The 27,067-nt window shown below is 41.9% G+C and overlaps 1 protein-coding gene across 2 annotated transcripts in view; it reads left to right on the forward strand.

The window, feature by feature from the left end:
* PRKAR1B (protein kinase cAMP-dependent type I regulatory subunit beta) overlaps positions 1 to 27,067 on the forward strand; it is a 145,210-nt gene that overhangs the window by 6,817 nt on the left and 111,326 nt on the right. For both annotated transcript variants that reach the window (XM_069983843.1, XM_069983844.1), the window contains exons 2-3: positions 5,601 to 5,804; positions 23,747 to 23,917. In XM_069983843.1, coding sequence (XP_069839944.1) covers positions 5,631 to 5,804; positions 23,747 to 23,917 — 345 coding nt within the window. In that variant the 5' untranslated portion in view covers positions 5,601 to 5,630. The remainder of the gene's footprint in view (positions 1 to 5,600; positions 5,805 to 23,746; positions 23,918 to 27,067) is intronic.

Below are 27,067 nucleotides of genomic sequence, written 5' to 3' on the forward strand. Positions count from 1 at the left end.
ATATACACAGATAGTACTGTCATAGTAGTGATATAGTATACATAGATAGTACTGTCATAGTAGTGATATAGTATACATAGATAGTACTGTTATAGTAGTGATATAGTATACACAGATAGTACTGTCATAGTAGTGATATAGTATACACAGATAGTACTGTTATAGTACTGATATAGTATACACAGATAGTACTGTCATAGTAGTGATATAGTATACACAGATAGTACTGTTATAGTAGTGATATACACAGATAGTACTGTCATAGTAGTGATATAGTATACATAGATAGTACTGTCATAGTAGTGATATAGTATACATAGATAGTACTGTCATAGTAGTGATATAGTATACACAGATAGTACTGTTATAGTAGTGATATACACAGATAGTACTGTCATAGTAGTGATATAGTATACATAGATAGTACTGTTATAGTAGTGATATAGTATACACAGATAGTACTGTCATAGTAGTGATATAGTATACACAGATAGTACTGTTATAGTACTGATATAGTATACACAGATAGTACTGTTATAGTAGTGATATAGTATACACAGATAGTACTGTCATAGTAGTGATATAGTATACACAGATAGTACTGTTATAGTAGTGATATACACAGATAGTACTGTCATAGTAGTGATATAGTATACATAGATAGTACTGTCATAGTAGTGATATAGTATACACAGATAGTACTGTTATAGTAGTGATATAGTATACACAGATAGTACTGTCATAGTAGTGATATAGTATACACAGATAGTACTGTTATAGTTGTGATATACACAGATAGCACTGTCATAGTAGTGATATAGTATACATAGATAGTACTGTCATAGTAGTGATATAGTATACATAGATAGTACTGTCATAGTAGTGATATAGTATACACAGATAGTACTGTTATAGTAGTGATATTCACAGATAGTACTGTCATAGTAGTGATATAGTATACATAGATAGTACTGTCATAGTAGTGATATAGTACACACAGATAGTACTGTTATAGTAGTGATATAGTATACACAGATAGTACTGTTATAGTACTGATATAGTATACACAGATAGTACTGTCATAGTAGTGATATAGTACACACAGATAGTACTGTTATAGTAGTGATATAGTATACACAGATAGTACTGTCATAGTAGTGATATAGTATACACAGATAGTACTGTCATAGTAGTGATATAGTATACACAGATAGTACTGTCATAGTAGTGATATAGTATACACAGATAGTACTGTTATAGTAGTGATATAGTATACACAGATAGTACTGTCATAGTAGTGATATAGCATACACAGTAGTGACATTACAGACATAGTAGTGACATTACAGACATAGTAGTGATCTAGCATACACAGTAGTGACATTACAGACACAGTAGTGACATTACAGACATAGTAGTGATATAGCATACACAGTAGTGACATTACATAGTAGTGACATTACAGACACAGTAGTGACATTACAGACATAGTAGTGATATAGCATACGCAGTAGTGACATTACAGACATAGTAGTGACATTACAGACATAGTAGTGACATTACAGACATAGTAGTGATATAGCATACACAGTAGTGACATTACAGACATAGTAGTGACATTACAGACATAGTAGTGACATTACAGACATAGTAGTGATATAGCATACGCAGTAGTGACATTACAGACATAGTAGTGACATTACAGACATAGTAGTGACATTACAGACATAGTAGTGATATAGCATACACAGTAGTGACAGTAGTCATACTATTGATAGAGGAGGAAAGTCATTATAACCGACTGGGTTCGCACTGCGTTTTTGCAATCCGTTCAATGCATCCATTTTTAATTGGTTACTTTTAACTGACAGATAAATGTAGTCAACACTACTTTTGTGTCCATTAAAAAAATGCACCCGTTTCAATCCGTTTTTAAAATAATGGAAGTCAATGGAAAAACGGATCCAAACGGATGACACACAATTGCATCTGTTTTTGCATCTGTTTTTTCCATAAAACGTATACGTTAAACGGATTCCAAAAATGTACGCCAGTCTTAAATAAAGATCCGCCCCCAGCCATCCCATCGGATTTGCCAAGAGATGCACCTGACTTAGGCTGGGTTCACACTGTGGTTTTGCAATCTGTTTAACATGTACCTTTTATGGAAGAAATGGGTGCAAAAAACGAATGCAATTGTGTGTCATCCATTTGGATCCATTCTTCCATTGATTTCCATTATAAAAAAAAATGGTTTGAAACTGATGCGTTTTTTTAACGGACACAAAAGTAGTGTTGAGACATAGTAGAGACATATTCATAGTAGTGATATAGTATTCACACTATTATTCAACAAAAAAGAACACAAAATACAGGCAGCACTCCAACACCACTGTTCACACTGTGTTGTATTTTTCACTTTTTAGCAGTGATAATATAGACATAGTAGTAATACAGCATTTACAGTAGTGATATTATAGTTTCAATGGTGATAGAGTACACAATAATGCTATTATAGTGATATTATAGTGATTCAGCAGTATATAGTACCGATATAATATTCAGAGTAGTGATAATGTAGTGATTGTAGTGATATTGATATAATATTCATAGTTGTGACAGTATAGCCATAGTGGTGATACAGGATTCACAGTGGTGACATGATAATTATAGTACCGACAAAGCTGTAACATATAGTCTGAGTACTGATACAGTAGTTATATAGTATTGACTGTAGTGACATAGAGAGTGATTAAACCCTCATTCATGTAAATGGTTATTCCCACCTCACAAAGTGATAGTATATCACCATGGTATGCCCTCCTAATAATATTGGTGGGGGTCTGACCTCTGGGATGTTCATCAATCCTGAGAAAGAAGAGTTTGCGTTGCGGATCATTGCTGCGGCCCCTACACCTGGCTGTTTCAGTCAGTGCTGTAGCAGTAGTGAATGGCACTGTGACCATACAGGCGCATTCACATTCACAGGCGCACTCAGAAACCACTATCCCTGAGATTCCTGAGAGTCCCAGCAGTCACACCCCAGTGAATGCATACTTAACAAAATGCTATTAGATTAGAGGGCCAACCCCTTTAAAGCGGTACTTCGGCCTTTTACTTTTTAAAAATATACTGTCCTTGCGTAGAACATGATAAACATGCTTTATACCTCACCACGCTCCCCCGGGTCCTCCTGCGGTGTCTTCAGGTACCTCGCTGACTGCTCCCGCCACCATTTCTGAGATAAACTTATGCCGCCCCCAGACCTCCAACCATAAGAGCCAGTGGTACCCCTCCTCCTCCACTGCCTCCTCCCAAGCAGTGTCGGCTATCCCTGACCAGTCATGTGGCTGTATAAGTAACAGACGCTAAGCTTGTGTTCCCTCATAGATGGTCAGCTTTGCCAAAAAAACTGTGTTTAGCTCCCTGTGAAACATACCTGCTAAATCCACAACTGTGAAGGGCTATAGACACACCACAAAAATGAGGGCCCCTACAACTGCACTGCTTTGCCCCCTCCAGGCCTTAACAAATCAAGACGAATTTCCAACAAATGTCGTCCTCCATTCCCTCTGCACAGTCCATTAGACCCCAAAGGCAAGGTTTTTGTGGTGCACCACCACCAAACTAAGCCAAACAATGACACCCCCCATTGTGTGTTTAGCTACAACCACCTTCTTCCCACAGCCTTTAGGTAGTGATAGAGTATTCTCAGGAGTATATAGTAATGCTATAATAGACATAATAATGACATGGTAGGAACGTGTATTTTCTGTGCTTTATACATCTATAACATATTCCTCAGTACTGAACACAGATTACTAACATGAATCCCATTGCTGCTTGCAGTGTAAGTTCCCTGTCTCAAACAAATAGGCCCAATCTCATAGGCAGCTATGGGTTTTTTTGTGAGGAAACTGGGAATACTCACTCATACAAAGGGAGATCATACAAACCCTAATAATTATACAGTAGTCATGGTTGTGATATAATAGTGATAAAGCGTCTATGCTAGTGATGTTGAAGTAGTAATATTGTATCCATTGCTGTCATGGTAGTGACTCAATAGGAGCAGTGTAGTTATGGTAGTGATCTAGTAGTGATAGTATAGTTATGGTTGTGGCCTAGTAGTAATAGTATGGTTATTGTAGTGGTAGTGTAGTCATGGTAGTGATCTAGTAGTGATAGTATGGCTATTGTTGTGGCCTAGTTGTAATAGTATGGTTATTGTAGTGGTAGTGTAGTCATGGTAGTGATCTAGTAGTGATAGTATAGTTATGGTTGTGGCCTAGTTGTAATAGTATGGTTATTGTAGTGGTAGTGTAGTCATGGTAGTGGTCTAGTAGTGATAGTATGGTTATTGTTGTGGCCTTGTAGTGATAGTATGGTTATTGTAGTGGTAGTGTAGTTATAGTATGGTTATTGTAGTGGTAGTGTAGTTATAGTAGTGATCGTGTAGTATTGGTAGTGAAGTCATAACATAGTTAGAGTAGTAATAGTATATTTATGGTACTGACCTTGGAGTAATATTGTCGGTATAGTGGTGACCTAGTAGTGAAAGTGTAGTTACAAAGTAGTAATATGGTAGTATAATCGATAACACAGATATTTTGGTTGGGAGGTAGTTGTATAATGGTCATACTATAATACCTATAGGTCCCTATAAAGTACTTGCCACATCAACTAAACCAAACAACAAAAAGACATATAGGAAAAATTTTAATTTTATTGAATGACAATAGGCTAAAAAAACATTGTAGTGCTACAGTAGACTCGGCTCTAACACATTAATCATATATCGGCCCCGGTAATGGCACAATGGTGACTTTAGGTGATTACATAGTAGCGTTACACCCCCTCATCCCATGCATGTGGATTGTGTTTCTGCAACCCTGAGTAGCGGCTGTACAAAAATCCATTATGGAAATAGGTGGCATGACACTTACTTTGGGCTTAGCCTCTTGAATGATTATAGAGCCAGTTCCGTAAATCTTTTGGAGATTTGCCGCATGCCCACAGCTAACCCACTGCAGAAAATGGCGGTTCAGCATTTCTGCTGCCGAAATACTCATCAGTTTACATGCAGTAGGTTGGTAAATTATAAACCTGAATGGATCTCTGTAGAGTCAAGTGTGGAGTCAAGAACAGTGGCATCCATAACCAGAAGCTGGGACATTCTGCAAATCTATAGGCATCATCATGTGAACCTACCCTTAGGCTAAACAGTGTCCTTAAAGGGAATCTGTCAGCTGTAATTGTGGTGTTCCAAGCTGCAGACACTATCAGATAGCTGTGAGGACAAGGAGTCACATGTTACCTTTCATATAGCCATCTGTATTTCCAGGATGTAGAGAAATGCTTTTATTTTCTAATACAGACTATGTTACTACAGCTATAGTCTCTGAATTGGTCGTCTTTGCTCAGTTCTCTGCTTCTACTTCTCCAAAATTATATGTCAAGTCTTTTTTTTTTTTTTTTTAGAAACAAACACCAAATAATCTGACTTTCTGGATTCTCAGAAATTGGATTAAAGGGATTTCTCTCAATGTAGGTGAAAATTTCCTGTCTTTTTTTTAACACAGATCTCACTGTCCTTCTAGGCTTACAGCAGATATCTCCGATAGTCAGCCATGGCTTCTTCATCCTCATCTAACATAGAAGATGAAAGTTTAAAAGGCTGTGAAATCTACGTGCAAAAGTTCAACATCCAACAAATCTTGAAGGAATGTATTGTGAACCTGTGTATTGCGAAACCCGACCGCCCCATGAAGTTCCTGAGAGAACATTTTGAGAAACTGGAGAAGGTCAGTAGTCAGGGTGCCGGGACGTTTTATATGTTATGATCAGTTTACATGACACCTGTACAAGGTTAATGATATGTGATATAAGTGTTCATCCGGAGCCGCTCACAGTGGTATCCCCGGGATCCGTGTGATCAGGAGGTAAAAGCCACATTTGGTGTCATCACCATTGTAGCATCATCTTTATATGTGATATTATGAATGGAGCAGTGCAATGGAGCTCCATTGTAAGATGAGACTCAGCGGGTCTCTCTTCTCTAGATAACAGGGGTCCCAGTGGTTGGGATAATCTGACACTTATCCCCTATGCCGTAGATACAGGTTTAGGCCAGGTTCAGACTATGTAACTGTGCGGCTGTATTTGCGGCTGTAATTGTGCGGCGGTATTTTTGGTGGTTCATGCGTACGCTGGAAAGTATAGGATATACGGCTGCACAGTGCACACTATGTATGAATCTACGGCCCGATCGTAAACGGACCCGTAAAAAATGAACAAGACCATTGTTTGCGGCTGGACATGCGGCCGAGGATTGACAGGCGGTCCGTACGGAGTACTTCAAAAATAGCCGGCAATGATGCCGAATGCCGATGGCTCTAATAGTTAATATATTAAATTAATAAAACACATTTTCTTTGTAATAAATACAGTTTCGTTGGTCAATAATTTAATTCTAACGAATCCATCATTGTGCAATTAAATATACTGTTAAAATAAATAGATATATAAATAAATGTATATTTATATATATTTATTTTTTGACAGTATATTTAATAGCACAATGATGGATTCGTTAGAATTAAATTATTGACCAACGAAACTGAATTTAGTTAATCGAAAATGTGTTTTATTAATTAAATATTAATTAGTACAGGAAGCTCTATAAGCCGGTAATTCATATGCCGGCAATAGAGCTTTCTGTACTAATCATCACTTTACTTTAATGAAAACATCAAATGTTTCTTCTAATTATGTTATGACAATAGCATTATTAGAAGAAACATTTAGAATTATATGTGCGCTCAGCTGATTGGCTGATCGGCTGAGCGCACATATAATGAGCCGGTCCGCAGTACAGTCACTTCATTGTGCTGCGGACCAGCGAAGAGGACACATCGGGGTGAGTATAGAGCTCTCCCCACCCCCTCCCCAGCACTGCACCCCTCCCAGCAAGGAAGGGGGGTCACTTAACCCCTTCCTTGCTGGGATGGGTGCAGTCTGACATCAGTCTGGCCCCCAAGGGGTTAAGGGGGATGCAATACATCCTCCCTTAACCCCTTGGGGGCCAGACTGTAAGCAGCGATCTGTAAAGATGCTGCATACTGTAAGGAGCACAACACCGCTCACAATGATGGGTGTTGTGCTCCTGTTTGTGTGTTTTTTGTGTGTTTCTCCCTTTTTGTTTTTCAGATATCGGTATCCTGTGGATTACGTCGGATTCCGTGGACTACGTCGATGACCAGCGTTTTTTTAATTTTTTTTTTTTAATAAAATGGTCAATGAGGGGTGTGGGGGTGTTTTTATTTGAATAAAAAATTTTTTTAACTTGTGTCTTGTCTTTATTTCTTTACTTTATAGACTTAGTAGTGGAAGCCGTCTAATAGACTGAATCCATTACTAAGTTGGGGCCTAGTGTTAGCCGGTATAAAATGGCTAACACTAACCCCCTATTATTACCCCAGTACCCAATGCCACCAGGGGTACTGGGAAGAGCCGGGTGCTAGTAGTCCCGGAGCGTCAAAATTGGCGCTCCTGGACCGGGCGGCAGCAGGCTGGTAAGATTTAGGCTGGGAGGGCCTAAACCAATGGCTCTTCCCACCCTTGTGTTACCAGGCTGCTGTCGTTTGGTTTTTAACCCGGCTGGTTATAAAAATAGGGGGGACCCTATGCGTTTTTTTTTAAATAAATAAATAATAAAAAAAAAACGCATAGGGTCCCCCCTATTTTTATAACCAGCCGGGTTAAAAACCAAACGACAGCAGCCTGGTAACACCAGGGTGGGAAGAGCCATTGGTTTAGGCCCTCCCCAGCCTAAATCTTACCAGCCTGCTGCCGCCCGGTCCAGGAGCGCTAATTTTGAGGCTCCGGGACCACTGGCACCCGGCTCTTCCCAGTACCCCTGGTGGCATTGGGTACTGGGGTAATAATAGGGGGTTAGTGTTAGCCATTTTATACCGGCTACTAGGCCCCAACTTAGTAATGGATTCAGTCTATTAGACGGCTTCCACTACTAAGTCTATAAAGTAAAGAAATAAAGACAAGACACAAGTTAAATTTTTTTTTATTCAAATAAAAACACCCCCACACCCCTCATTGACCATTTTATAAGAAAAAAAACATAAAAAAAACGCTGGTCATCGACGTAGTCCACGGATTCCGACGTAATCCACAGGATACCGATATCTGAAAAACAAAAAGGGAGAAACACACAAAAAACACACAAACAGGAGCACAACACCCATCATTGTGAGCGGTGTTGTGCACCTTACAGTATGCAGCATCTTTACAGATTGCTGCTTACAGTCTGGCCCCCAAGGGGTTAAGGGAGGATGTATTGCATCCCCCTTAACCCCTTGGGGGCCAGACTGATGTCAGACTGCACCCATCCCAGCAAGGGAGGGGTTAACTGACCCCCCCTTCCTTGCTGGGAGGGGTGCAGTGCTGGGGAGGGGGTGGGGAGAGCTGTATACTCACCTCGATGTGTCCTCTTCGCTGGTCCGCAGCACAATGAAGTCACTGTGCTGCGGACCGGCTCATTATATGTGCGCTTAGCCAATCAGCCAATCAGCTGAGCGCACATATAATTCTAAATGTTTCTTCTAATAATGCTATTGTGATAGCATAATTAGAAGAAACATTTGATGTTTTCATTAAAGTAAAGTGATGATTAGTACAGAATGCTCTATTGCCGGCAATATGAATTAACGGCTTATGGAGCTTCCTGTACTAATTAATATTTAATTAAGAAAACACATTTTCAATGAAATAAATTCAGTTTCGTTGGTCAATAATTTAATTCTAACGAATCCATCATTGTGCAATTAAATATACTGTCAAAAAATAAATATATATATAAATATACATTTATTTATATATCTATTTATTTTAACAGTATATTTAATTGCAAAATGATGGATTAGTTTAAATTTAATTAGTGAACAACGAAAGGGACTTTATTACAACGAAAATGTGTTTTATTATTTTAATAGATTAACCATGAGAGACATCGGCATTAGTGCAGAGGATCGCAAACCACGGTAATAGCAATTCATGTAAACTGTTTCCCTGCTTTCCCAGATGCATCCAGAGGTGTTTGCATCACTTTCTTAAGATTTTATTTGTTATTTTTAGTTGAACCAGATTTCCAAGTAAATGACCGTATGTTTTGAGCCGCATGTCTATTTTTTCCCACGGTCGGAGTTTCATCCGCACATTTACAGCCGCATAAAAAATACAGCCACACAGTTACATAGTGTGAACCTAGCCCCCGACCCCCTTCAGACGTCCGTGTTTTTATGGTCAGGAAACACCCATCAGGAAGCTTCAGGAAACCATCAGTGTTTCCTGTCCGTAAAAACAGAGGAGAAAACAAACTCACTTAGTCCATAGAGAATTATATACCCTACTACAGTGCTTCCCAACCTTTTCCACCTCGGGGCACACCTTGGAAAAAAAATTTTCCTCGCGGCACCCCTACTAAATAATGTTCTACAAAATAAGAAAACCGTCATACAGTGACTCACAGGTGACGTCTTCATTGATCTGAGGAGTCACTTTCCCTTTTCCTCTCCATCCGCCATGATGATTTCTTTCAGCTACTTTTCATCTCTTCAGAACCTGCGAGACAAACAATTTAGGCTCCGCACATTTCTAGCAACTTCTTTTCCTTTCTCCCCCCTGTAGGCTCCCATAGTAACTGCGCTGTTTGGTGTTATGTGCATTAAAGCGAGTAGGAATGTGGGATGCCCCCTGTATGTAGGATACCCTGCTGTGCCCCCATGAGCTAATAATGCCCCCAGAGTTGCCCTCATGAACTAATAATGCCCCCAGAGTTGCCCCCATGAACTAATAATGCCCCCAGAGGTGCCCCCATGAACTAATAATGCCCCCAGAGGTGCCCCCATGAACTAATACTGCCCCCAGAGGTGCCCCTATGAACTAATAATGCCCCCAGAGGTGCCCCCATGAACTAATAATGCCCCCAGAGGTGCCCCCATATACTAATAATGTCCCAGGGGTGGGCTCCATATACTAATAATGCCCCCAGAGGTGCCCCCATTAGCTAATGCCCCCTGCTGTGCCCCCATGAACTAATAATGCCCCCAGAGGTGCCTCCATATACTAATAATGCCCCCAGAGGTGCCCCCATGAACTAATAATGCCCCCAGAGGTGCCCCCATGAATTAATAATGCCCCCAGAGGTGCCCCCATATACTAATAATGCCCCCTGCTGTGCCCCCATATACTAATAATGCCCCCAGAGGTGCCCCCATATACTAATAATGCCCCCAGAGGTGCCCCCATATACTAATAATGTCCCAGGGGTGGGCTCCATATACTAATAATGCCCCCAGAGGTGACCCCATGAGCTAATGCCCCCTGCTGTGCCCCCATGAGATAATAATGCCCCCAGAGGTGCCCCCATATACTAATAATGCCCCCAGAGGTGCCCCCATGAACTAATAATGCCCCCAGAGGTGCCCCCATGAATTAATAATGCCCCCAGAGGTGCCCCCATATACTAATAATGCCCCCTGCTGTGCCCCCATATACTAATAATGCCCCCAGAGGTGCCCCCATATACTAATAATGCCCCCAGAGGTGCCCCCATGAATTAATAATGCCCCCAGAGGTGCCCCCATATACTAATAATGTCCCCAGAGGTGCCCCCATATACTAATAATGCCCCCAGAGGTGCCCCCATATACTAATAATGCCCCCAGAGGTGCCCCCCATATATTAATAATGCCCCCGAGGTGCCCCCCATGAACTAATAATGCCCCCAGAGGTGCCCCCATATACTAATAATGCCCCCTGCTGTGCCCCCATATATTAATAATGCCCCCAGAGATGCCCCCATATACTAATAATGCCCCCAGTGGTGCCCCCATATACTAATAATTCCCCCAGAGGTGCCCCCCATGAACTAATAATGCTCCCTGCTCTGCCCCTTAAAAAAAAAAAAACATCCTACTCACCTAATCCGCGCTGTGGCTGCAGGCAGCAGCTCCTCCTCCTCTTCGGGCTCCATCTTGCGAGCCACGGGGTCGGGACGTCCGGCAGGCGTGATGACGTCACATCATCACGCCTGCCGGAGAGGTCACGTCCCGGCCTCCCATAGGCTGCTGGCATGAAGTGCCGGCGGCCTATGGGAGTGAATATAGGAGCAGGATGCCGACACTTCCTGCTCCTATATTCTGCTTACTTTAATGTTCCGCCCGAACATGAAAGTGATCCGTGCATCCCGAGAAGCTGCGCGGCCGCAGCTTCTCGGGATGTGAAAGAGAGCGCTTATTTCCCACCGGGATCCCGCGGCACCCCTGGCGGGTTCTCCCGGCACACCAGTGTGCCGCGGCACCCCGGTTGGGAAATCTGCCCTACTACCCCGATTTATGGAGGTCATGCATAGATTAGAAAGTGGTACTCACCTTATTCATACAAATATTATTTATTCAGTAACATGGGATGAGAGAGTACACCATCTCTCTGCCTATGAACATTTTATGCCCTTTGGCACTTTCTCAAGACGCAGGCTGCAGCGATGCTTCCCTCTGTCTTCTGGCTTTGCAAATGCACGAGTGACGTCACGTTATGTGTCGCTATGCTGGGGGGTGGGGGTGGGGGTGGAGAGCAACCTCTTGTGCCCACAGACATAATGCTTCCTCCGGCCAAAAGAGTGATTGACAGTGATTGTCAACGACAGCCCTACATTTAACTGTATGTGCTCCTGATTAGGAGTGCGTACACTTAAAGGACCAGTTTAAGCACCTTGCAGTACTTGCCTGGGTGCTGGCACTGGCCTGGGCTGCCAAGCAGTGCATCCGGATTTGGGACAATTTTATCCAGAGCTGCCCAGAATTCCGGATGCCCCATAGGGTTCTGGACAGTTGCTGAGGTCCTCGTAAACCCCTTATGAATGGAGTGGCAGTGTACTTGCATTGCCTCTGCTCCATTCACTATCTCTGTTAGCTCCATAGCAGTAAATGGTGCAGTGGTCAAGCCAGCAAACTACTGCTTTTTCACAAAACGCACCATAGGACGTCTGCTCTGAAGATCCCCAGAGATCCGACTGCAGGAATCATACATTTATTACATTCTAGATTTGTTTAGGATGGCATAGAAATCGGCATGTGTTTAGATTCTGTACCTCAGGTCAATTTCAATGTAAAAAAAAAAAAAAAGATTTGTAAAATCTCTTCGGCTGGGTTGACACTACAATTTTTTTTCTTTTTAAAGCGAATGTACCATTTCAGCAAGTGAATTATTTTTTTATTACCCGGAGATCCCGGTAGCGTTGTCCATTTTCCAAAACACCTGGCACCCCCAGTGTAATGATATCCCCTCCCCTTGGTGACTTGACCAGGCTTGATTCTAAAGGAGGCACATCACTGAGGGGCAGGGATATCATTACACTGGGGGTGCCCGGCCTGCCTCCAGTGCATAGAGCAGGCTGGTGCCCATGAAGAAACTGACGCCAAGCATGGGAACTGGGCATCATATTGAAATATGGATCGCACCACTGGGATCTCTGTGCCATCTCTGACATGGTAGGGAAAAAAATTCACTTGCATCCAGTTTAACCTAGACATTAAAAAGGTTAAAAGTATATATTTTAATAGATGTAAAAATGGCTCTACGCTATGGACCATAATCTATTTTCAATTGACTTACATTTAAAAATAAAATAGATTGCAACATATATGTTGTTGTTTTTTTATGTACACAGAATAGTGGCTGACCATGTTTTTCTGTACATCAAAATTAAACGCATGGAAAGAGGGTTTTACCTTCACAAATCCATGTGTGAAATCCGCAGCAAATGCGCCACCGTATAAATTCATCCTAAGGAGAGAACTACATATAGTTGATAAAGCACATGACTCCATCTACAGGTCAATAGTGTGTACTGCACTCAGCGCATGTAGGGGAAACATTTCAATTCCGTTTCAATAGAAATTTATCTTCTGGATTTTCTGAGTAGTTGATTGTTTAATTCGAGAAATTATGAAGTAAAGTAAGTGTTCTTTCTGTAGCTGCATATAGTTCCCATATTATGCTGGCAGGCTAGTCTTCTATGCCTGTAGTAATAAAACGGGAATGTTCTGCAGAATCTATACAAATAATTATTATTAATAATATTATTATTATGGGAATGGATGTGATCTGTAAATCTTAACACTCTAAACAATTGTCATAGATAAGTAGCAATAAGTATGTACTTTCCTGTCCATGTTCTTCCTCTTTTTTTGTGTGTGAACAGTAACTTGTACATTCCCATATTGTATCTCTGGAGCATCAGTCACAATAGCTCAGTGATATAGTCTGAAAGAGGAAGTGAACAGGGATTCCTTAAAGGGAGAGGACCAACTTTATCTGCGTCTATAATATAGGTACAGGATATTAAAATGCAATAATTTGCTTTATTTATTCTATTTATGGGATGAAACATGAAACTTTTCCCCCAGTAATGTGTCTGTACCTTACACTACCAAAAAACAATAGCTATCAGTCAGCAGTGCTGTCACCTGTACTACCACCTTCCACCACTGCCAACGACGCATATTCTTCATAGGTTTTAATGCAATAGCGCCCCCACTCCTAACAAAATGTAATTTGAACAGAGCAATAATGTCTGAAATGTAATAACTTTTCTTAATTAGTAATAATTGACTTTTTTAAATCACATTTTTATCATTGAGATTTTTAATCAGAAAGTTTGCTGTTTGTTTGTTCAGAAATGACTTGTTGTCCCCTTAGATGAGATGAAGTAATTGCCAAAACATTACACGACACACACACAAAAAAAAGATTCTTCCCAGGATTTTATCTTCCGCCGTCTTCTATTTCTAAATTAGCTTAATTAAAATTAAATCTAAATGCAGAAGATGATTCAGTATAGGATTCCGCCCACAGTATATACTTCAGTATAACTGCTGAGTGAACTGGGGACTCCTGGGCATCGCACCAACATGGGTAGGACTTGCGATGAAAGGAGGGCGGGTGACTCAGTGAATAGGGCGTTTGTCGCAACCATCCAATTTTATCCCAGATTCAAATATAACTCATGTTATTGCAGCAGGACAGTCTGGTTTTGGGCAAGACGTCTATTTCAAATGTCAATAGACTCAGGGCTGGAATACTGGGCGGCACCAGTAATGCCCCGGAGACATCATGGCAAATAACAATTTCTTTTAAGATGTTATAAATGATTATATGTAAAAAGGAAGTTACCTGATTCTTCATGAATTCTTATCGTTTTCCCACCTAAAGGGTGCGTTCACACGTACAGGATCCGCAGCAGATTTGATTTGCTTTGAATCTCCAACTTCAAATCTGCGCCATCCAATCTGCTGCGGATCCTGGAAGTGTGAACGCACCCTAAAACCCTGTCATCCCTTTCAGGCTGCCTGAACCAGGAGTCATTGGGGCGGACCCTGCTTCTCTCTACATTGTCAGACTTTATTAATAAATCTTTCTTTATTCTCCAACAGCGACAGATCTATTAGTCAAAGATGGTGGGATGTGGACAAGCTACATGGGACGACTCCGATAGTTAAAGATTCCTTTTAAAGGGGCAACACTCATCACCTGTCTGCAGTTGAAGGATCCCCACCAGTCATGAGAATAGGGTCTTGTAAGATGAGTGGTGCAACAGTGCGCATGCCTGATACCAACTCTATTTATACAGGGGACATGGGTGGGGGTCCCAACAGTCAGAAACCCACCAGTAAGACACTCATTATATATTGTACAGATAAGTGATGGGTCTTCTTGGTGGAATGACAACTCCTTTAAGTACTAGTGGAGGATCCACAACGTGTGACATAAATGCCTTAGGTGCATATCCCACCTCTGTGCGCCTCTCTTATCAGGATAGTGGGGTCTATCGCATTGGTTTCATCAGCTCTCTCTCCATATGAGAGCAATGTGCACCTGTTAGGCATCTATGGGATAGGAATAAGACTGTGGTGATATTAACAGTATATTATCAATAAAAGCCATAGTTACTGATACAAGGGCAGGTTAAATAGTGAGGATAAAAAACAATGTTATATGTGGGAGTCCGCTCAGGTGCCAAATCCCAGTGATCACCCACTCACAGGCCTGTCATCCATGAGGGATGTGGGTGTGTTGTAGTCTACATGCACATGGATATGGCCTTTATAAGGTGCCAGTCGCACACATATATGTAGTGCTTTATGCCTATACTATTAGATTAGACCTTCCCAACCCATTCTTCTTTAACATGACAAGGCCACTCTGCTTCCTGCTAAATGATAATCATACACAATAGTCCCACTGGAAAATACAGGGTTAACCACATTAGAATTACTTCTCTAATTTTATGTCCCTAATACTATAAACGGGAGCCTAAAATAATATACAGTATTACACTCAATACACAATAGACCCAATTTCCCACAAAATCAATATACAGTAATATACAAGAATATAACAATAAAAAGAGTACCAGAAAAGGTACAAGTAAATATATGAAAAGAAACTCCTGAGTCCCCCTGAGGAAGCCTAATGTTAAACCCATGTTGGGGACAGAGACCAGTTGGGCTTATATATGGCTAGGAAACTATATAGGTTTTGGTGCTCACATTTTACCCTGGTCTTGATTTAGGTCTTTATTGTGATATGGCTATATGTATTATAATAAAAGGCTGTAGGTTTACTGTGGACATTGTCCTATGGGTTTTCTCTTATAAATTTGTGCCTAAGATTTTGTGCGGAGGATAACGATAAGCATAGAAGTAAATCGATATGTATGTATGTGTGCAAATAAAAATGACAATTTAATCTGTGTATGGGCTGCCCAAATGTGCATGTGGACAAATTTCCTATTCCCACAAGTACGGATGTGTAATTGTTCCTCCTGTAGAAAGGCTCTTATACTTGTTTATTATGCTATGGTAACTGCAGGAGAAGTTTTTGTAGATTACTTTATGGATGCACTCGGTTCCCCCCTAGTGGTCTTCTAGTGCATGTTCAAGTATGAAGATAAATCTTATACAAAATGATCACGCCAGAACTGAGGGAGACTGATATATGTTTGGCCCATAGACATAATAAAGATCTAATGAAAGAACAACAATAAAAAACATAATAATACAAAAGAATTCAGCTTTTATTTTATCATTTGCCTAGTGCTGCGGAATACGAAATACTGCAGCCTCAGTTCCTAGTCACTTCAATAGGAGTTGAGGTTGCAGTACAAATAGAATGGAGCCAATTACTTCTGGCTCCATTCCCACTCTAGTGCAGGCACCAAACAGTTAATCGTCAGGGTAGCCGTGTGTCTGCACCCCACCGATCAACTGATGATCACAGTCAACCCAGTGGTCCTTTCTGGACCATTGCAATGTGGCATTCACATATTCCATGCATGGTCCATAAATAAGGACAATGTGCTTCAGAACAGAATTCAGGGTTCTAGGCATCATCATTCATTATAATGCCGGGAGCTCTGAAACATTTAAATATTTGTGCTACTTTACTGACAGTTCTATATTACTGTTCTGTTGCACATCGTCCGTATTTATGGAACATTTGACTGCCCCCTTACTTGAGACCAGACTCAACACAGGATGTGTGCTACATGTGAATAACTAGACGATTGACCAATAAAAGTGGCCATTGTACCGGTAAACCCCAGTATTAATGAAGTACCTACACTGATTGGCTGTCTAGTATCTCCTCTCAACAGTACAGTGTGATACTACATGTCCTGTACTGCTGTGTGTGTCTGATATCTCCTCTCAACAGTACAGTGTGATACTACATGTCCTGTACTACTGTGTCTAGTATCTCCTCTCTACAGTATAGTGTGATACTACATGTCCTGTACTGCTGTGTCTAGTATCTCCTCTCTACAGTATAGTGTGATACTACATGTCCTGTACTGCTGTGTGTGTCTAGTATCTCCCTCCTACAGTACAGTGTGATACTACATGTCCTGTACTGCTGTGTCTAGTATCTCCTCTCTACAGTATAGTGTGATACTACATGTCCTGTACTGCTGTGTCTAGTATCTCCTCTCTACAGTATAGTGTGATACTACATGTCCTGTACTGCTGTGTCTAGTATCTCCTCTCTACATTATAGTGTGATACTACATGTCCTCTGCTTTTTACCTGGACCAGGATGAGCTGCTCCTTTAGGCATCAGGTGAGGGCGGCTTCACAGTATTTTTCTGGGACCCTGCGTGATCTGTACAAGACCCTGAAAACGCTCCTGTCTTCTACATAGAAAGTAATTTACAGTCTCCAGTACCTCTTTCTGACTGATGTATGTAAGGACTTGCTTTATCCATCTTAGGTATCTGCTTATTTTTTCTCATTTTCGGTGACATTTTGGGGCTTCATAACCAATTACCAGTTTTTCATAGAATTTGGTTTCAACATAGAATCGTCGTCCTGGAACATCAGGATACATGAATATCTGAGTGAATGGACCATCCATATAGATCCAGAGCTGCCACCAGGGCATTACAAAGTGCATTACTGTCAGGGATCTGGCTATAAACATTAAAAAGGGGCCCATGCAATCTTTCTGTTTAATAATTGTTCCTTTAAAAAACAGGGGCTGCTAACCACCACCCATGAAGCCACCACAGTAGGGCCCCTATGATTTCACCTAGGGGAAATGAACGGCCACAACGCCCTGCCAACTTATTGTCTTCTCTAACCCCTCCATGGAATAGGACACTTCTTCTCTCTCCCACAGAGCCACTCGACTTTGTTTCCCCCTGTTCCACCCACCCTTGCTTTCTTTCATTCAACTATCCCTTCCTTTTTCTTCTTCTTCTTCTTCTTCCTTCCATCTAGAGTTCTACAACTTTGTGTCTCCTTTACATTCCGGCCGATGTGCCCCTGCGCTGTAGTGTAGGGGATGGCATGTTGGCTGTATTGGGAGCCCTGTATAGAGCCCAGCCTGATAGATGACACCCTCCTGCAGCCAGGAATCCGCGAGATTATTGATAAATGATCAGATTTATAAGACAACATTAGATAGTTTCACCCCTCACCAGTCCTGTCATTTTTTTGTCTTTTTTCCAGAAGCAGAAACATGCTGTGTGCTCATTGTCCTCAGTAAATGGTTTGGCATGTCTGCTCCCCCCTCCGGCGCGCACCCCAGGTGTAAGTGGACAGGATTTGGAGCTATTTAGAATGATCCGAGCAATAGAGAGAGTGCGACTCAGAACTAGCAGGTTGTCATGGTAACGTAAGAATAGTGAGCTGTTTACTGTAGAAATATTCCGCAATAGGGTCTACACACCAGAACGCCTGATAACCGATGTCTGGAGAGCTCCTCGTACACAACCACAATTTTCTCTATAAGTCGACTATTGCTGCGGGGCTTATGGGACACCAGGATGTCTTGTGAAGATACCAGCCCTGGATGTTACCCGCATGGCCAGACCATCCATGGGTGGAAGCTGTACCCGGGCACGACACTGTTAATAATGCCTCTGCTGTTGATTTAGGGTGCTTGGACTCGAGAAGTCGCTGAATCACATGGTAACCTCATTGTCTTCATCCTATTATGGATTTTTCGCTTGTCTGTAATGTGTTTATTAGCTGGGGGGGAGGGGGATAATGTTTATAATGTTTGTTGAGTTAGAGGGGGTGTGGTGGGTATATACCGAAAGGCAGAACTACTGAGAAGTTCCCGAAAGAGTATCACAAACACTTTATATATGTTGTATAGTTGTTCTTTTATGAATTTTAAGTTATTTGGATATGTGTGACTTGTTTTGCTGGAATATCTTAAACCTTATTTATTGTGTCATGGTTCTCTAATATACCTTCTATATCAGTTCTATATATGTTGCCTTTAAGATCTCTGCTTGCCGCCATCCAGCAGGAAGCATCTATGTTTGCTTCCAGTGAGTAGAATCTGTCCTGGCCATATGATGATCGCCAAAACACAATGTGTGAACAAAGCCTAATATTACACAGCTGTGTCCTGTAACAAGTCATACACATGTGTGATCATCTTATGACCAGGACAGATTTTTTTTTCATCTCAAGCAAACAATAAAGTTTGCTATTTATAAAGGGAGTTGATATATGAGGTATGTTGGAACTATTCATCTTATAAATGATAGTGTTATTTGCCTAAACCAGAATACCCATTTAGGATGTCCAATTCCTGACACCCCCTTCCATTGCACTGTACAAGTAAAAGTAAGTCATTTTGTAATGAGTTTATATTTTTTAAATGTGGTTTTCTGCCAGGGTTCATGTAATCACAATCTGTATTTCATCTCTTTTTGCATGGCATTGCATACACTGCATCCATCATGCATTATGGACAGTGTTCTGATCCAGCTTGGCCCTACCTCAGTCTTTTCATACTAATCGTTCTGTGAGAACATCAAGGTGCAGGTCACTTCTGCATACTTTAGAGCTGAAGTACCTGTGCACTAACATACTGCATGACTATGCAATGTCTGTTTATGTGACCTAAAGCTGACCTTTCAAACATTTTTAGATGGTTAAACTAGGTGCATGGTTATATAGGCCTTCTCAGTCTCATTTCATGCATTCTTTGCTTTTACAGAATGAACCCTCCAGTGCTGAGATAGCAGTCTTTTTTATTATTATACAAATTAGCACTAAAAGCTCGGGAGGTGTTCCTCCTGGATGCAAAAGCCCATCTTTGTAAATTCCAGCACAAGTAAGCACAGGGGTGTTTCCGGGAAGTTTTAGGATGTACATAGCTGGGCTTTTGTAGCTTATTTTCATATTAATAAAAAGACAGCTATCTCAGTACTGGAGGACTCAATCTGTAACAGCAAGGTATGCTTGAGGTCAGACTGAGAAGCCCTATACAACCATGCACTTAGTGTAACCATCTAAAACCCTGTGATAGGTCCAGAGATGAGCGAATCGGGTTCGAATCGATCCGAACCCGAACTTTCGGCATTGGATTAGTGGTGGCTGCTGAACTTGGATAAAGCCCTAAGGCTATGTGGAAAACATGGATATAGTCATTGGCTGTATCCATGTTTTCCAGACAACCTTAGAGCTTTATCCAAGTTCAGCAGCCCCGGCTAATCAAATGCCGATCGTTCGGGTTCGGATCGACTGGAAGCTGAACCCGGTTTGCTCATCTCTAGTATTGTGCAATGGAACAATATTCAGTTATGAGCAAAATGTGTTTTTTCAGTTTCCCTTGATTTTCCTGTTTGGCCCTGAGACTGGCAAAAAACATTAGTTTGAGTTTACAATCTGGGTAAATAATTGGGTAACTTTATACATATACTGGCTTTGTAGAGCAAAAGGGACCTGAGAAGGCCCCAATACACATTAGAGGTGTCAGCTGAACCCACTGATTTTGGAATACTTATCCAACTACCCATTGGGTTTCAGGGTTGCCTGACAAGTTACCACCACATCAGTCTAACAGCACCTTTTTCTCCTATTCCTATTGAAAATATATGAATAATTGGCCATGTTGAGCTGTCATGTGTATAGAAGTACTGGTACGAGCCTGCTGACTGTTATTGAAGGTGCATTGGGGTTTTCCTGGGAAAATCCTCCAGACAAATTATTCTGAGGGTGGGTTCACACTACGGAATTCTCGCGGATAAACTCAGCGGAATTCCATCATCTGTCCGCGCACCTTTCCGCCGGCTCCATAGACACCATTCTATGGGCCGGCGTATTCCGCTATCCGCTGAAAGAAGTGACATGTCACTTCTTTCTGCAGATAGCGGAATACGCCGGCCCATAGAATGGTGTCTATGGAGCCGGCAGAAAGGTTCGCGGCCATGTGTGCGGATTCGGCAGACATTATCCGCGAGAATTCCTCAGTATGAACCCATCCTGATTGTGTAAATTGTGAACGTAGTGTGAATACATCTTTAGAGATAGCTTGTTAGGTAACGTCAGGGTGGAGACAAGGGCAACCAGTCAAATTTTGAAAGCCATCTTTATGAAAAAAAAAAAAAGACCAAATAACTCAAAATTGTGACACAGCAAAGAACATTATGTGAAAATTAATTTCACTTTTTTTTTGTGGATTTTAACTGTAAATGTGGATGTTAACTGTAAAATATTGTATCAAGCTAAAGTATTCCAACATACTGTCAGTGCAAGAGCGGGCTGCTGGATTGGCAAAATAGTGCACCTGTTTGTGGTAAACGTTTCTCACCAGCAATTACTATTTGTTAGAAGGATCCCTCCATAATAAGCTCATCATCAAGTGCCCTCCAGTGATCAGATGTTATTTATGGGGAAATGTGGTAATAAGTAAGGGTGCGTTTACACTATGGAATCCGCATGGAGTACTTCCCACGGATTCCGCTGCTTGCTGCGATCCCGCTTGAATCTCCGCCTGTCCCATAGACTCCATTCTATGCTCAGGCGGATTCCGCCGTCCGCCCTGAACGCTGACATGTCAGTTCTTTGGGCGGACAACGGGGGGAGCAGTGGAAGGGTATGTGCACATTACAGAATAAGCGTGGAGACTTCAAGTGGATTCCGCCAGGCAGCTTCTGCTTGAAGTTCCGCCCATCCCGTAGACATGTCAATTCTTTTATCGGACAGCGGAATTCGCTGACAAATATCATTGAGTCTATGGGACGGCCAAGCAGAGGTCAAGCGGGATTCACTTGAAGTCTCCGCTCATATTCTGTAGTGTGCACATACCCTAATACAGGACAAGGACAGGTCCTCTGGAGAGAAAGATGCTCTTTGTGACTGCTCTCTACTACCTTATAGGTAATATAAGGTGCCATGGTTTTACCATGATTTGTGAAAATCACGATAAAACACAAGCAATGCATCTGCCGCAACTTGTCCTCAGCTACAAGGTTCAGTAGGTCCTACCTGTGTGATCCTTTCAGTACCAGCGGAGAACCACAGGTAGACTGGATTACACATGGCTTCTCTGCTTGACCACGCCGGGCCGGCAGCAGGATTTTGTATTTCAGAAATATGCTTTGATTGCGGTTTGTAATATCATTTCATACCAGGTTTCATTTTTCGCCTTTTCTCTCATTTTCGTGGTCACGTTGGGTATCAATTTTTTAATAACTGTGGGCAAATCTGAAGAAAGTCTTTCAACGTTGTATTACATCTATGAGCAGAAATTGCTTTGACATTTACCCAGGAAATATGAGTGTGTAATCATATTACTCGGATCTGGACTGACTCACTCGAGCCGCACAGATAAACGCTCTATCTAGTGTTCAGAGACAATGCGATATGCCTGTCCTCAGGTTAGTGCAATACCCCCAGACTCGGGGTACGCTAGGGTGATGAGAAGTCATTAAAAAAAGACCAATAAATTGTTGGCCAGGTTCATATGGGTTTCCGAGGTTCTAAATCGGCCCTCAAAAATATGCCAAGATGGAAGCCCTACAGATCCCATCAAAGTCATAAGAATCTGGCACTGTTGTTTTTACATTGTTCTGCTCCAAGGACAAAGCAGAATGATGGAAACATGGATGCAGATGTGAACAGAGCCTAAGGCATCTGTGTTAGAGGTTCTGTTAAAGGGGTACGTGGGAGAAAACTAATTGTTTTTCAATCAACTGGTGTCTGTAAGGGTCCATTTACACAAAGATTATCTGACGGATTCTGCCAAAGATTTGAAGCCAAAGCCAAAACCAGACAATAAACAGAGATCAGGTCATAAAGCAAAGCCTGAGATTTTTCCTCTTTTCAAATCCATTCCTGGCTTTGGCTTCAAATCGTTGGCAGATAATCTGTCAGATAATCTTTCTGTGTAAATGGACCCTTAGTTATTCAGATCTGTAAATTCCTTAAAAAAACAAACAAAAAACAAACAAAAAACCCCGAAACAACATCCATGCGCACCCGCATCAGAACTCCCCCACTGCACACTATGGAGCGTACAGCCAGAGCCGCTTGCTTCATAGTGTGCACTGACAGAGTTTTCTGCGGCTGCTATTCAATGAATAGCAGCCACAGAAAACTAACATGTCAGTTCTCTACGGCGCTGCTAGGGATCCTGGCCAGAGTGTATACGTTGTGTATACACTCTGTCCGGGATTCCCTCATCCTGCAGCACAACGTAGGTTCCGTACCAATCACGCCCATTGCAACAACGGACATGATTAGTATGGAACTTACATTGTGTGAACATAGCCTAAAACAGTGCTCTCTGCTGCCACTTTGTCCATGACAGAAATGTCCAGAGCAGTATCAAATCCCCATAGAAAACCTCCCCTGCTCTCCAGATTGGAAATAATACACCACTTCCTGCAGGACATACAGCATCTGAAAAGTACTGGAAGACTGCAGTGCTACAAATCTCTAGCACTTTCTGGCACCAGTTGATTTGAAAGATTTTTTTTTTGTGAACAACCCCTTAAAGATGAAATGCTTGTCTCGTTGGAGATATAGATCACTTAGATATGCCACCGGTGATCTGTGCGATTCGGCTGTTTTTTTCCCACAACTTTAATAAGGGCTGCACAACAGCAAAAACTAAAACTCTAATGTGATGAACTTGTAGCTTTATGTAGCTTTTTATGCTTATGAAGCTTTGTGATGTTCGTGTACAACCGCAACACTCAGACCTGCTGTGGTTTTGCTGAACTGACCTGAGATCACTTTGGGTCCTGTGGATGTTTTTGTTGCTCTTTAGTATATAGTATATCCTAGTTGATACTGATGTATATTGACGCTATTGGTATGATGTCATTGACATGTACATTTACAGCATTGTCATTCTGTGATTACAGGAAGAATGCAAACAGATTTTGGCTCAGCAGAAGTCAAACTCCCAGTCAGACTCTCATGATGACGAGATCTCTCCACCACCACCGAACCCCGTGGTTAAAGCCCGGCGCAGAAGAGGAGGGGTCAGCGCTGAAGTGTACACGGAGGAAGATGCCGTGTCTTATGTTAGAAAGGTAACGTGTATAGGGAAAGGGTCCTAGAGTAATATAAGGGGGACTAAATGGGTGACTTCTTCATCCCTGCACCTGTGAATGGTGAAATGGTAACCATAAGTATCACAGGGGCACCACATAGCGGAGCATGAATCACAATAGGGCCACTGTGTGTACTCTGATAATAGGGTTTTGGAGCCCCATAATTGGTAACAGGGGGGGTCATAGATGTTGGCAATAGCCAACTATTGTACCCATACATATGAGATAGACGGTACCTCCCTACACACGAACATTTGGCTCAGCTAAACTCTGATCTGAATGGAGAGAGGAGGGGTAAACTGCTCTCAGACTGATAAGGCGACAGCTTATCTCTCTTAGGACAAATGGATTGGTCAGATGAAATCTTACATGCCCATACCTTCAGGAGAGCCCCATATACAGTTTTGTTAACTTTAGAAAAAAAAAGAACTAGCAGCAGTAAGAGGCAACTGCAGTGTTGCACAAGCCCTGTCCTGGCACAGTTACACATTATTAGTGCTCCTGCATTCAACAGTAGCGGTAATGAGGCTTCCTCTTCTGATGTCTGTTCTAATGCATGTTAGCATTACACTGGCTGTGTCATTAGCTCTACTGCTGTGGCAGTCTGTAGCAGAACAATTGGTGATTGACAGTTATCTCTGCTCGCTCTGCTACACTGTACCACAGCAGTGCCACTGACACAGCCAGCCTTCCCAAGTCCAATGCTTACATGGTTTAGAACAGACATCAGAAGAGGGAGGCTCAGTATCGCTAGTGTTGCATGCAGGAGCACTAATAATATGTAACTTCCAGGACAGGGCTTGTGGAGCCCTGCAGTTCCCAACACAATTATTGGTGGCAGCAGTTATATAGCTATATAATTTTATGAAAGATGTAACGAAAAATAATTAATTCACCAGAATACCACTATAGGCCATGTTCACACACAGGGGGTATTTATCAGTACGCTATCAGTGAAATCTAAGGCCTCGTTTACACGCTGTATATTTTCAATAAATAATGTCCGTTGTTGCAGCTTGCAACACTGGTCGCTATTTATTGAAAAGGCAAATTCAAATTGTTTCCTATGGACTCACACACAGTATGTGCTCCGGCCGGGATTCCATGCGGCCGCACAGAACACTGACATGTCAGTTTTGTGCGGCTGCTATTCATTGAATTGACTATGTAGACAATATAAAGTGCGGCTCTGGTAGCACTTTACATTGTCTACCATGGTTAATTGGAGTGCAGGCACACCCTGAATGTGCCCGTATTCCAATTCAAAAGACGTGATGTTCATCCAGCTGGTACTGCAGTACTGGCTAGGTTAAACGTTACAGACAGCGGCTGTTCTGTGACTAGGCCTTGTCACAGAACGGCCGCTGTCTTATACCATCTGAACGTATCCTAAACCTGCATGTAGTAGACTTCACTAACAATTTACCAGGACATACGCCGATTCTATGTCCCCTCTGAGTGCAACTACGTCCACTACCTCACCCTCTCTCTTCCCTGCCTTTGTGGTGTGTGAAAACATCAAAAAATCTGATTTTAGCTCAATACAGGTGTGAATTTTACCGAATGCTCCGCCAATGCAGCTTGATAACTCCCTCATAGTGTTTCCTTCAGTATTTTTCCAAGAAAAATCAGGAGTGGGTTAAAAGCCCCAAAAACAGTGCAGAATTCTCAAGGCTTTTATTACTGCGGACTCAGAGATTAGATGAACATCTTCACATTCCTCAGATACTATTACGCCACAGAAATACATTCAGCTATCCAAGTTTACGTTTTTGACCATTAAAGATACATTTAGTTTGTTTCATCCCACAAGTGTCTGTAATCCAGGAAGCCAGACGTGTTAATCTCTGTATACTAGAAAAATAAAATGATTCCCTTCATTGAAAAAAGTGACGCCATTTCTCATAGCTGTAATCTGGTATTTGCTACAAGTAAGGTGAAAATTGCCTGTGGAAGGATCCCTTTAAGAGCTGCTTAACCTCTGTCTTTTGATCACCCCAGGATATTGCTTTTGTCTACAGAGGAAGGATGCATAGTTTCTCAGACAGTGAGAATCGCTGGATGTTGCTAGTAGTCAGATGATTTTCGTGCACGTTGGCATAGGACTTGTTGCCCCCAGGGCGGGTAGGAATTAGGTACAGGTGGCGTCTGATTGAAGTATTCAAGTAAAAACAAGTCAGGTATCTGTGGATGTATCCGAGCACTAGACCTCTGGGTTATCTTTCTGTTTGGGAAATCTAATGAATTTTAATACATCTGTAAGGGAATATCTATCACTGACCGCTGTGCACGTGTTGAAGCCTTGTAGGCCTAAAGCAGGGATGGGGAACCTTCAGCCCTCCAGCTGTAATTCCCATCATGCCCGGGCAGCCTTTAGCTGTCATAGGTCCCCATTACTGGACTGATTCCCAGTACTGGACTGGAAGGATTGGATCCCCATCAGCTAATACTCTGTTATGGTGATTGAAAGTGAAATTTCTAAGACAACCAGGGATTTTCCAGCCACATACATTTCTGATTTGTTAATAGGATATGCCATGTATTTTTGATCGGCTTCTTTCCCAGGAGGTAAATCCCCACCATTCACCATTACTCTCCTAATTGAGGCACGTAAGTACCTTTTTCCAAGGTTGGTGTAATATTAAGGGGGTTATGTATCATAGGCACAATTTTTTTTACCCACTAGCGCAATTTTTTACGTCCAGTCAATGCGCAAAAATTATCAATAGGAGTATGGGTCTTGATAAATATTGCGCAAATTTTGTGCAATTTTTTTTGCCTTGAAGCAATATTTTTTTGCGCAAAATTAAAAATGTCACATGATAAATCTGGCCAGAAAAGTAGCTAATATAAACCACACCACCTCAGAATGAAAAATTAAAAAAGAAAAAATGCAAATGCAAATAAATGATACATATGTCTCTTAGAGGTTGGGCCCTGACCAGTCAATATTGATATTCTATCAACATACCATATTGTTTAAGGCTAGATTCACACGTAACGGATCCGCAGTGGATTTCTCCCCGCCGCAGCGCGCTGAGCGGGATGTCCAGACGCCGGGAGTCCCCGAAGCAAGCTTAGGCGTGAAGCAGGTAATGTATGTTCTGGCCGGTGGGGGGGTTAACGGGG

This window comes from Dendropsophus ebraccatus, chromosome 9, assembly GCF_027789765.1.
Source record: "Dendropsophus ebraccatus isolate aDenEbr1 chromosome 9, aDenEbr1.pat, whole genome shotgun sequence".
Classification (NCBI taxonomy): domain Eukaryota; kingdom Metazoa; phylum Chordata; class Amphibia; order Anura; family Hylidae; genus Dendropsophus; species Dendropsophus ebraccatus.